A 13,053-nucleotide genomic window follows, 5' to 3' on the forward strand; every position below is an offset into this window, starting at 1 on the left:
GTTCAGATTAACATTTGAGGGCAGCAATTGTATTCATAATGTCAAAATAAAACCGACGTAATGTTACTTGAAGGCATAATAGCCTACTATGGCACAATGTTTCTTCCAGGTTTCCATGTCAGCGCTGTTTGATCCGTTAATAACGGAGAAATATGAATGCTTCTCACTAGATCTCGCAGCGATGTTATTACTTCTGTCAGTTCTGTGGCGAATTCAAATGCTTTCTTTACTGTATCTCTTATTAGCGCTGTGTAGTAACAGTGTCGCATGATCACGATCGGCTCGCGCTGCACTGGTCCAAACTGATAAACGGTCCTTCAACCACACAATAACGAGCAGTTTCGTTCCGCTTGCATTACGTTTGCCATTTGATGTTGGGCAATGTTGTGGTCGCGCCGGCGTCTCTTACATTATGAGCGCGCTTTCCACGCGCAACGCGCCTACATTTGAAATAACGAAACAGCGTTACCAGAAAAAGCCTACATTATCATTATCAATATCTGTTTCTGAAATAAAATCTGAATCATTCTCGCGATTCGATGCTTCACTGGTTATTTGACGGACATCAGGTCCGTCAGACTGGAGAAATTTTTGCGGTAACGTGACCAGAAATATTTAAGACCTATCGAATCTGAATTTAAGAAATTTTAATACTTTTTAAGGCCTTTTATTAGGAAAACTTTATTGAAGACATTTTAAGACTTTTTAAGGACCCTCGGCCACCCTGTATAAGGCAAACTAAAAACTGGTTCATCTCAGTGTGGCTTTATCACAGTGCAAATACAGTCACAGCTATAAAAGCAGACGTGTGTCGCATTCATCTGTAAATCCGGAGATATCTGCTCAGATCCAGGAACAGTGAACGTCAGTAAACACGGCTCATCTTAATGACGGTGTGGATGAAGCTCAGGGACACAAGCCCCTCAGAACACGTCTCTACAAACACCCTCCTCAAAGTGCCGCTTTTCTGTCAAGTCCAGTCTCCTTCATTTATACAGCGCTTTAACAATATAGATTGTTTCAAAGCAGCTTTACAGTGATAATAGGAGATTACAGTAACAGAGATTGGCTTTACATCAGCTCTAGAATAAAGTTATTGTCCAGATAAAGTTAGTTTTGATTGATTCACTTCCGTTGTAAAGATCATTAGTTATTAGCTTAGGGGCCGCTAACACACACCGTTCTAACAGAAAACAGAAACTTTTAATGCGTTAATGCCGTTCATTTGCACGATAACAGTGTTTGGTGCTCAAGAACGCAAACCTTGAAATAGTTTCCAAGGTGCAAGCGGTGAAAATTTTTGAAAAACGTTATCATCTCCGCGTTAACTTCAAAAACGCCCACATTTAGTACAATTCTTCAGACCAGACAAAATGAATGAGAGATTATGCCATACCAGAGCAAAGGGTTATTAATCTAATGCTTGTCTCTCATAGCTCAGGAGATGTCATTGATTTCAGGGGACTGTGTATTGTTGTCTTTGTTTGAAATATTTCTTTTGAAATGCCTGGAGGAGCTATTTTTGTATATGTTTTTTAGAAAATGTGAATGCAAATGCAAAACTTGCAGTCATGGTGATGTGAATGGTTGCCAGGGTTGTTAGGGTGTTACGAGTGGCTGCTATGGGGTTGCTATGCAGTCGCTAGAGTGTTGTGGGTGGTTTCAAGGGGGTTCCCATGCAGATCTATGGTGTTGTGGGTGGTTACTAGGAGGTTGCTATGCAGTTTCTAGAGTGTTGTGAATGGTTGCCAGAGGGTTGTTAGGCAGTTGCTAGAGAGCTGTGGGTGGTTTTCAGGGGTTTGCAATGCGGTTAATTTGCTAGAGTGTTATGGGCTGTTGTTGTCAGGGGGTTGATATGCAGTCACTAGAGTGCCAAGGGGTTGCGCAGCAGTAGCTAGAGTGTTGTGGTTGGTTGCCAGAGGGTTGTTAGGCAGTTGCTAGAGAGCTGTGGGTGGTTTTCAGGGGTTTGCAATGCGGTTAATTTGCTAGAGTGTTATGGGCTGTTGTTGTCAGGGGGTTGATATGCAGTCACTAGAGTGCCAAGGGGTTGCTATGCAGTTTCTAGAGTGTTGTGAATGGTTGCCAGAGGGTTGTTAGGCAGTTGCTAGAGAGCTGTGGGTGGTTTTCAGGGGTTTGCAATGCGGTTAATTTGCTAGAGTGTTATGGGCTGTTGTTGTCAGGGGGTTGATATGCAGTCACTAGAGTGCCAAGGGGTTGCGCAGCAGTAGCTAGAGTGTTGTGGTTGGTTGTCAGGGGGTTGCTATGAAGTTGCTAGAGTGCCAAGGGGTTGCTATGAAGTTGCTTGAGTGCCAAGGGGTTGCGCAGCAGTAGCTAGAGTGTTGTGGTTGGTTGTCAGGGGGTTGCTATGAAGTTGCTAGAGTGCCAAGGAATTGTTATGCAGTTGCTAGAGTGTTGTGTATGGTTCCCAAGGGGTTGGTATGCAATCAATAGAGTGTTGTGGGTGGCAGTCAGGGGGTTGCTATGAAGTCGCTAGAGTGCCAAGGGGTTGCTATGCAGTAGATAGTGTTGTGGATGGTTGCCAGTGTTATGGTTACCTGTTATGCAGTTTCTAGAGTGTTGTGGGTGGTTGCCAAAGGCTTGCTATGCAGTCGCTAGAATTGTGGTTTACAATGGGTCTGCTATGCTGTTAATTTGCTAGATTGTTGTGTGTGGTTGTCAGGGGGTTGCTATGCACTTGCTAAAGTGCCAAGGGATTGCTATGCAGTTGCTAGAGTGTTGTGGGTAATTGCCATGGGGGTTGCTATGAAGTTGCTAGAGTACCAGAGGGTTGCTATGAAGTTGCTAAAATGTGTTGTGAATGGTTGCCATGGGGTTGGTATTCAGTCACAAGAGTGTTGTGGGTGGTTGCCAGGGGGTTACTATGCAGTTGCTAGAGTTGTGGGGGGTTGCTTTGAAGTTGCTAGAGTGCCAAGGGGTTGCTATGCAGCAACTAGCCTGTTGTGAATGGTTGCCAGGGGGTTGCTATGCAGTTGCCAGGCTGTTGTGGGTGATTACTAGGTGGATACTCAGAAAAAGTCTCCAAATGATCTCTGTGTAATCTCAGCGCTGATATTAAAGTGATCTCATTTGAGACTTTTCTTTCTTTTTAAGGCTAAGAGACAAATACATTATTGAAAGATGAAGTACTTTGCAGAATTATTTGCCATATTTCCAGTATCTTCACGCTTTTTATCATACAGGTGTGACACGACCAAAAGCTCACTGAACCTGAACCGACATCTGAGAGATGCCCAATGGATGAGAGACCGGCCTTTAGTTCAGAAGATATTCAACAATCTAAAAGGATTGACCTGCAGTTAAGCGTACAAAAGCATATACAGCATAAAATGACAGTGAATGGTGAACGGAGCTGTTAAGATTCTGTTAAGCAATTTGGGGTGAACTATCCTTTTTGTGTGTGTTATATTTTGTGTGTGACATTACTGGAAATCCAGATATCACCATTATCATAATCTCTCTCAACAGAAACCAGCTGAACACTGAAGTATGTTGCCGGTAACATCTGATACGAGCGACAGCGTTCGGGTCATTTAATCCAGAGAAGCTGCTGCTGCTTTACTGCAATGGAAACTCATATGGATTTATAGCCCATATAATTACATAATTGCACTTTGTCTACTAACGTACCCACACGTGCCCTTTAGAAAACATGGAAAGGAAGCTGTCTGGGATATTGACTCCAAATGAAAATTAACCCATGATTTACTCTCCCTCATGTCATCATAGGTGTGTATGACATTCTTCTTTCAGATGAATACAATCAGAGTTATATTAAAAAATGTCCTGGCTCTTCCAAGCTTTATAATGGCAGTGAATGGGTGTTAGCCCAACCATTCAAGTCCATAAAAGTGCATCTATCCATCATAAAAGTAATTCATATTTAAAATTTTATAAAGTAAAATAACTAGCATCCGGCCAAACGCTCATCCAGATTCGACTTAAGTCTAAAGTGTAACTTATGCAAGTAATGCGACGTTCTGCTGATATTTACGCTACGCCATGACGCACTACGCTACTTTCGAGAAGGTCCGACGTCACAAGTTTTAGGCATAAGTGGAATCCATATGTCCGTATGTTATGATGGATAGATGCACTTTTATGATGATAGATGCACTTTTATGATGGATAGATGCACTTTTATGATGGACAGATGCACTTTTATGATGGATAGATGCACTTTTATGATGATAGATGCACTTTTATGATGATAGATGCACTTTTATGGACTTCAAAACAGAAACAGCCATTTACTGCCATTATAAAGGTTTATGACTAATTTTACTGATAGATGATGCAGTAACCTGTTTTGACCAGAAGAGGTCAGGCTATCTCAAATAAACTTGAGTTTGTGATGTCTTTCTTTCTGTTCTGTAAACAGAATACAAAACGGTGTGAACGTGCATTTTTATGATGTAGTGTCTTGAACATTCCCATCACCTGCACAGTAGTGCATAGGACAAGTAGGGAAATTGAATTCTGGGAACAGAAGAGGTCTGGCTACGTGCCTGTGTGTGTGCTTGTGTGTGTGTGTGTCTATCATTAATCTGATCACAGACACTGGCTGAATGGAAAGGAACGAGTGGACACATGCTGGAAACAGATGCTCTACACAGATCTGAGAATCTGATTATGACTGTTTGTGGTGCAAGACGTTGAACAATAAAAGTGCTGAATGTGATGCTATAAGAGTGATATGAGACACTTGCCAGATTCTGATGCACCTTCATCTGGGGTTTCATTTTTTTTATCTGCAAAGAATAAAAAAGCAAGACATTAGAAACCAAAAGATGCATTGGCGAGTGAATAATTATTTTGATTATAGCTATAAACGAAGCCAACAGTGCGACATCTGTCTCATGAGAGAAATAAGGAATATTAATAAGAAGAAGAAATTGTTCATTTGGACAGAATACTTGTACCTTTCTTCTTGATTTTACTGGCGCCGCTGCTCTTGGGTCTCTTTGGAGGCATGTCTGTCAGTCAGTTTGTAAGATTTCAGTGGGATATCATGGGATATTCATCTAAAGCTGTAAAACAGAGTATATGAGTGGAACAGAATAACACTATCACAGTTTGAACACAGTGTGTAAATGTACAGTGTGCATGAAGTACGCTTGATGACCTATTAATCTGTTGAAATGCATATTTATTTGAATGAAAATAAAATGTGTTTTTATTTCTGAGCTCATAACTGGACATGGTTATGAAAACAATTCTGTTTAAATTGAATTGGATTCTGTTACTGCACTTTAGGGAAAACATACAACATAGTATACAACATATTCAGTACAGTAAGCAGAACACTTGTGCAACCGAGAAAAACACATGGGCGACATCTGGTGGTGAAAAATTATTTGACAAAGAGTTTCATTTTAGGCTGTATCCGAAATCACACACTTCACTACTATATAGTAGACGAAACCAGTACGGCTGCGTCAGAAATCTCATATATATACTTACTTGTTTTGAATAAGTAATTACTTCACAACTGCTAAAAAAGTGAGTGTGTGTAGTATGAATGTACATTCTCCATGATGTCATTATCATGCGACCCACTGTTTTGTATAAACCTCCTTTTATTAATTGGAAAGTTTTATATCCATAAATGTAATTATACAAAAAGTATTTGACATCATCAAACAAGAACTGAATTTGTTCTTAAATACAATTTCAATGTCTGTAAATAAGAAAGCTATAAAAACATCTAGAATTTGTGCGATGTTTAATATTCTTTCATAATATGCTTTTATTCATTTTTGTGGCCCCTCTTGTATATACATATTTTCCTTCTTTTCTTTTTATTTTAACGTTACATCTCTTTGTAAATTAGGCTCCTTTATATATTTTTCTTGTTGATTATTGAACTATAACTTGTCTGAAAGTTTGTCTGTCTTTGTACCTTATGTTAAAAATAAAATAAAAAATAATAATAATAATAAAATAAATTATGAATCTCGCCAGTAGTTATCCGGGTGCTTTTTGCCTTCTCTTTCATGAGGACTGTGAATTCGGACATACTTCTTCTCGTCACATACTGTTTTTCGCCTACTATATAGTAGGGAAGTATGTGATTTTTGGATGCAGCCTTTAGTCTTTTAAAATGTGTAACTTCTTTTTGCTTTCAAACATGACTTGCAAAACGTCTCAGATTACAGGATCATATATATTTTTTTACATTTATAAAAATACTGTAAAATGAAATTCATTAAACACATAGACCTACCTGATTTAAATGTGATTTAAAGGGATAGTTCACCCAAAAATGAACATTCTGACAGATGACGACACCCATTGAGTTCTATAGTATTTATTTGTCCTGGAATGGAAGTCAATGGGGTCCATTAACACTCTGGTCACCAACATTCTTCAAAATATCTTATTTTGTGTTCAACTGAAGAAAGAAACTCTTACAGGTTTGGAACAACATGAGGGTGAGTTTTTTTATACTTCATTAGCTGCTACTTCATTTTATAAGTAATGACATAATTTGCATTTTTGGGTGAACTATCTATCAAGTCTATTAATTATTAAGTCCTAATCTTAAATCTTAAAACGGCACTGTTACAGCGATGGTATCAGAAGGGAATACCATGGTACTGAATGATTACAGTATACATATACCATGGTCTATCCAATTTGTGAATTTAAACGTAGCATAAACAGATAAAAGCCCAAAACTGGTAAATACATTGTCACTCGTAACTTACACATGCGAGCGATCATTACGATTTACCACATGCAATGTTTTTAAATATGTAAATATAGTATGATTCTTAAACCTTACCTCTTAATAATAATAATAACGCTTTATGGTGTCACTTTAAAGAGTAAAAACATTATTCCGAGTAAACAGTGTGAACTGTCTCCAAGCATCCGGAATTACAGACGGTTACTATTGGTTACAGAGGCGGAGACTCGTGTGATTGACAGACCGCACAGCCAATCCTCGCGTTGTTTAGTGGTAGCCCCGCCCCCTTCACCTGTTGACTTGTCGGCACTGAGCGCGTCTGAAACACAACGCGGTTCATTTCAGTGGAAATTCGCTTTTAATTCGAATTGATTTGGAAGTTATCTCAGAATAAAGACATAAATGTGCTCATCTCTCGCCGCTTGAGAACTAATTGACGCCGTTGCCATCTGCTGTAATTGGTGAGTGACTGATGAAATTATGATTTATTGAGCTAATTCTGTTTAAAATACCGTCAACAGCTGCATTTGGTTAGATTTTTGCATGTAATGCTTTGATTTACAGACCTCTGCTCCGTTTTAAACGGCGATAAAACACATCAGGTCGTAATGAAAGCCCATTTCCACCAAATAAGAAAAAAATATATAAATTATGACATACTAGGACTTAGTATGTCAAATTTTTGTTAGTGTCCCATAATATTCACTTAGTATGTCATAATTATGACTTTTTATGTCATAATTTTGACTTTATATCATATTTATAACTTAATATGTCATAATTTAGAGTTGCTAAGTCATTTTGCAGAAGCATGATTTTATGCCAGAAATCCTTTCAAATATAAGTAACAGTGATTTACTGGCATCACAGGGTGTTGTAGTGTCTGATGGATGGCACAGGTATGATGAGGTCACATGACGAGTGTCAACTCCTGAATATTTGGTTCATGTTGTTGCATATGGCATTATGTCTGTTTTTACATGTTACCAAAAAACTCTCATAAATTAAAAAAATATCAATTCCAGAAAGCAAATAGTCATTCATGCTGGAAACCATGTCAGATGACGAGTGTCACGTGACTCAGTCAGACTCAGGAATGTGGATCAATTAATCAGAAGGTGAGCTGGATTCAGTCCATCAGTCTGTGAGAAGTTGAAGAGCAACATTACTGCACGTCTACACCATATTTTTATTAAAGAGCAACATTACTGCACGTCTACACCATATTTTTATTAATACTGTCAAGAACTTCTCTCTTCCGGGGTGGAAATGGGGCATTTTGAGTTTATATCCAAGTTAATATGATCGTGTGAAGTTTTAGTGATGTTTTACGAAGCTCATATATGTTCTCTCTGCTGATTTAAAGATTTCTGATAGATTTATATATGCTGATAAACGCCGGCTAGATATCTGTGGTTTCCAGCATGAATGACTATTTGCTTCCTGGAGGTGATATTTTTTTACTTTATGAGAGTTTTTTTGCAACATAATCACAATCATAAACATACATAATGCCATATGTAACAACATGAACCAAATATTTATATGTAACAGCATATACATGTGACAACAATATGTGTAATTTGGTTTAAAAATGGCCAAAATATTATATATGTCGTGATTAATCGGATCTAACGTCTGTCTGTGTGTGTGTGTGTGTGTGTGTGTGTGTGTGTGTGTGTGTGTGTATATATATATATATATATACACACACACACACACACACACATTTTTTGTTAGATATGATTAATTGATTTGACAGCATACAGTGGGTACGGAAAGTATTCAGATCCCCTTAAATTTTTCACTCTGTTATATTGCAGCTGTAAGGCCCGCTATATTGGTCCAGATCTATCTTTCAGCCTCACGGGCCAATCTGAAGTACAGAAAAGGGCCCCGATCTCCCTGCTGCACTTCATTAAATAGACAAACCTTTTTCACATGTAAACATGTACTAACAAAAGAAATTTGCATTCAGAGGTAGCACCTTTGGGTGTAGGGAGACCATTTGTCTAGAGGCCAACCCCTCCTTGTATGCTAGTTATCCATAAACCTTCAAAAACCTTATTACCTTGTGTTTTACTTATTCTGGAAATAGGACATTTGTACCAGTCGCACTGTGACATTTTAAATGATACCAAACATGAAAATACTCTGTGATAATCATTCACATTAAACTATACATTTTCTTGGGAGAAACCAGGTGATCATCTGAGCATGAGAGAGAGGGGGTGAGGGGAGAGGGAAAGAGATGTAGATTAGGATGACTCGGAGGTGAGACTTTCGTCTCAATGGTGCACGAGGGCCAGTTCAAATGGTAATCTCCAGAGAGGTCCTTTTGTCCTCTCAGGGTCTGGTCTACCCAGAAACATATTGTCTGGAATTTCCTAATTTATCAATTCTTACACAGCCATTTGCTAAAATCATTGAAGGTCATTTTTTTTCCTCATTATTGTACACACAGCACCCCATATTGACAGAAAAACACAGAACTGTTGACATTTTTGCACATTTATTAAAAAAGAAAAACTGAAATATCACATGGTCCTAAGTATTCAGACCCTTTGCTCAGTATTTAGTAGAAGCACCCTTTTGATCTAATACAGCCATGAGTCTTTTTGGGAAAGATGCAACAAGTGTTTCACACCTGGATTTGGGTATCCTCTGCCATTCCTCCTTGCAGATCCTCTCCAGTTCTGTCAGGTTGGATGGTAAACGTTGGTGGACAGCCATTTTCAGGTCTCTCCAGAGATGTTCAATTGGGTTTAAGTCAGGGCTCTGGCTGGGCCATTCAAGAACAGTCACGGAGTTGTTGTGAAGCCACTCCTTCGTTATTTTAGCTGTGTGCTTAGGGTCATTGTCTTGTTGGAAGGTGAACCTTCGGCCCAGTCTGAGGTCCAGAGCACTCTGGAGAAGGTTTTCATCCAGGATATCCCTGTACTTGGCCGCATTCATCTTTCCCTCGATTGCAACCAGTCGTCCTGTCCCTGCAGCTGCACACATACCGCTTAGAATTAAGGCCAAAAAGTTCTATCTTGGTCTCATCAGACCAGAGGACCTTATTTATCACCATCTTGGAGTCCTTCAGGTGTGCTTTCATGTGTCTTGCACTGAGGAGAGGCTTCCGCCGGGCCACTCTGCCATAAAGCCCCGACTGGTGGATGGCTGCAGTGATGGTTGACTTACTACAACTTTCTCCCATCTCCCGACTGCATCTCTGGAGCTCAGCCACAGTGATCTTTGGGTTCTTCTTTACCTCCCTCACCAAGGCTCTTCTCCCCCGATAGCTCAGTTTGGCCTGACGGCCAGCTCTAGGAAGGGTTCTGGTCGTCCCAAACGTCTTCCATTTAAGGATTATGGAGGCCACTGTGCTCTTAGGAACCTTAAGTGCAGCAGAATTTTTTTTGTAACCTTGGCCAGATCTGTGCCTTGCCACAATTCTGTCTCTGAGCTCTTCAGGCAGTTCCTTTGACCTCATGATTCTCATTTGCTCTGACATGCACTGTGAGCTGTAAGGTCTTATATAGACAGGTGTGTGGCTTTCCTAATCAAGTCCAATCAGTATAATCAAACACAGCTGGACTCTAGACATGTGCCGGTATTCGGTAATGCGATAAATCGCGGTAATGAATATGTACTATATTGTAATCGCGGGCACTTCAAAATACCGTGAAAAATAATAGATCTGAATTTAGATTTTTAGAACGCGCATTATAGCTTATTTTCCATCAACCGCTTAAACAAACACTGCGTATATGCTGCGCGAAACACGTGCGCACTCTGATGTAAACAATCGCCACGTGTATTCATTCGAATTAACATGACGTCACTGTAGCTTTGCGCCGTCATCTTTGCGACCACGGCGGTCTCAGTAATGCCTGCAATATGTTGTGCAGTTGGCTGCAACAACAGCCGTAAGAGGAACCCTGAACCAGGCCCAATCAGATTAATAAAAACAATTAAAATTTTTAATTTTAATAATAATAATAATAATGAACTAATAAATAATTTCATTTTAATAGTTTCCTGAGGACATTTATGTACAATAGCTACGAAAAATAGCTACAAAAGAAAAATATTATGTCGGCATATCACGTGTCAGTCCATGCTATCACGCAACTCTCATCTCTGTGCGCACACTGACTTAACGTTGTGATAGTGACTCGCGTGACAGACAGATGGAACTTCAGGTTTAAAGCAGCCGGGAGGGCTGACTGACATGAGTACAAGGTAGTTAAATTCACTACCAAAGTACCGATCTGCTATTGTTGACATTTATCAGGCGTGTTACATAGGCGTAATTTGCGGGTGGGACATGTCCCCACCACTTTTTAAAACATCTCGCGGCACGAATGTACCAATTCTACAAATAAATTAAACATCTCCAGTTAACCAGCAGAGCATTCATTTCGTTCGTTTGTTAAATAAGAGACGATCTAGCGCTGAAATGTGTTTTTTTAAATCAGGTGATGAAAGTTGCCCCTGCGAAAAGTGGCGCTGATACAGTGTTCTCTCGTGTGGCTTGCGCACACACCGCACTGTCTTGACTCGACGCGCGCTTCAATCCGTTGCGGATACTCTCTATTCGTTCTGGTGAAATCACACATCATAATGCACACGTGTCCCTCCTTGATATACAACCACTGATGAACATAATCAGTTTTGATTATAAAAAAAAAAAAAAAAAAAAAAACTATAGTGGAGCGGATTAGATCCCACAACCTCTGAGACTGTTGGCGAAAGTTCTACCACCGGACCATTTAGGTATTCATTGATCGAATAGGCGAATCTAAGTATTTTAGTATACTAAAAAACTATATATAGTATAGCATACTATTTAAATCGAGGCCCCCCGTATATTCACCAGGCCCACCTATTAATGACATTCTGTATCCGCCACTGCCCTGAACTGGTATTTTATTCTATACCAAAAGAAGAGAGAAGAGAGAATCATTTATTTAAAAGACTTGAAGTCTCATGTTGGTTTGTGGTTAATTATATTTCCATTACACTCTCAGTGGCCAACATTATAGACAGATATCGACAGATAATATTTTGTCTTCATTTTATTGTTGGATCTGTTTAAATGCACTTTATCATGGTAAGTTAGTAAGATTTGGGGTTGTTTTGAATATATCTGTCTGTCTGTTAGTTACCTACCTAAATATAATAAATATTTTTCTTAAGTTCATAAAGATATTGTCTTTGTCACATGCGCTTTAGATGTTATTTTGTGTAAGTAACGTTAGCTCTGCAGACGATGCATAATCTCAGCCTTGAAATGCATATTAAAAGCTATCAAGAGGTAAGCTCATCAGTGATTATAATATAACGACTTAAATTGCAGTTTGTTCGTCCCATAAAGCTATCATATGAATAAATAACTATATTAATATAACGGACGAGTCGTATTAGATCACTTTTATGATACTTTTGTGATTTTTTTTTTTTTTTGTCTTTTATTATTATTATTTTTTGCGTGACAGCCCCCAGTGGGCTAATGTTAGCCTACTCATTCACTTTCATTACATCGACAAGAAGAGTCTCCATTAGGCTACATATTCAAAAATGTCCCTTTGTCTTCCACGGTAAGTAAACTTAAGGATTTGAACATGAAGGTGAGTAAATGACGGCAGAATTATCATTTTTGGAAGAACTAGTCCTTTAATCGCAACCGAATCATTCAAAAAGATTCGACTCGAAAGATTCTTTCATTTCGATATTTGTGTGTATTAAACCTTCTCTCTGTAATTGAACATCTGTTCTTTAGGACAGATATGGCAGTCTTTTATGATATTCGGCTGATGTCTCTGGCTGTGCTGATGGACGGATTAGATAGTGTTGGATCCAGTGTTAAAGGGATAGTTCGCCCAAAAATGATTCATCCATGATTTAATCCATGATTTACTCACCCTCAAGCCGTTCGAGATGCATATGTCAATCTTTTTTCAGACGAACATATTTTCAGTTATTTTAGAAAATGTCTTAGATCTTTCAGTGGTTATAATGTGAAGCAATGGGGTCCAGCTGCTTCAAGACCGAAAATGTGCACGCATCCTTCACAAAAGTAATCCATCCGGCTCCAGGGGGATAAACGAAGGCCTTCCGTTCGTTTACGAAAAAATACATATTTAAAACTTTATAAACGAAAATAACTGGCTTCCGGAGGCGGTCGGCGCGCGTTCATGGAGATGGAAGCGTCGTGACGTAGAACTCTCTGCAATGCGAAGGCTCAAAACATGGCTCAGATCTTCTATGTCTAGTGAAAGGCTCACAGGACTGGCGTTGATGCATGTTCATCAAAAAGTTAAGCTGGACAAGGAGAGAGTCCTTAGACGGTGGGA

General features: G+C 39.2%; 1 protein-coding gene across 1 annotated transcript in view; it reads right to left on the minus strand.

Annotated features, from left to right (window-relative positions):
- dnai3 (dynein axonemal intermediate chain 3) overlaps window positions 1-5,025 on the minus strand; it is a 30,224-nt gene extending 25,199 nt beyond the window's left edge. The window contains exons 1-2 of the mRNA XM_084428520.1: window positions 4,941-5,025; window positions 4,728-4,769 (exon numbers count right to left, since the gene is read on the minus strand). Of these exons, the coding sequence (XP_084284646.1) occupies window positions 4,728-4,769; window positions 4,941-4,992 (94 nt within the window). The 5' untranslated portion in view covers window positions 4,993-5,025. The remainder of the gene's footprint in view (window positions 1-4,727; window positions 4,770-4,940) is intronic.
- Between the last annotated feature and the right edge of the window lie 8,028 nt (window positions 5,026-13,053).

This window comes from Rutilus rutilus (assembly GCF_951802725.1).
Source record: "Rutilus rutilus genome assembly, chromosome: 13".
Classification (NCBI taxonomy): domain Eukaryota; kingdom Metazoa; phylum Chordata; class Actinopteri; order Cypriniformes; family Leuciscidae; genus Rutilus; species Rutilus rutilus.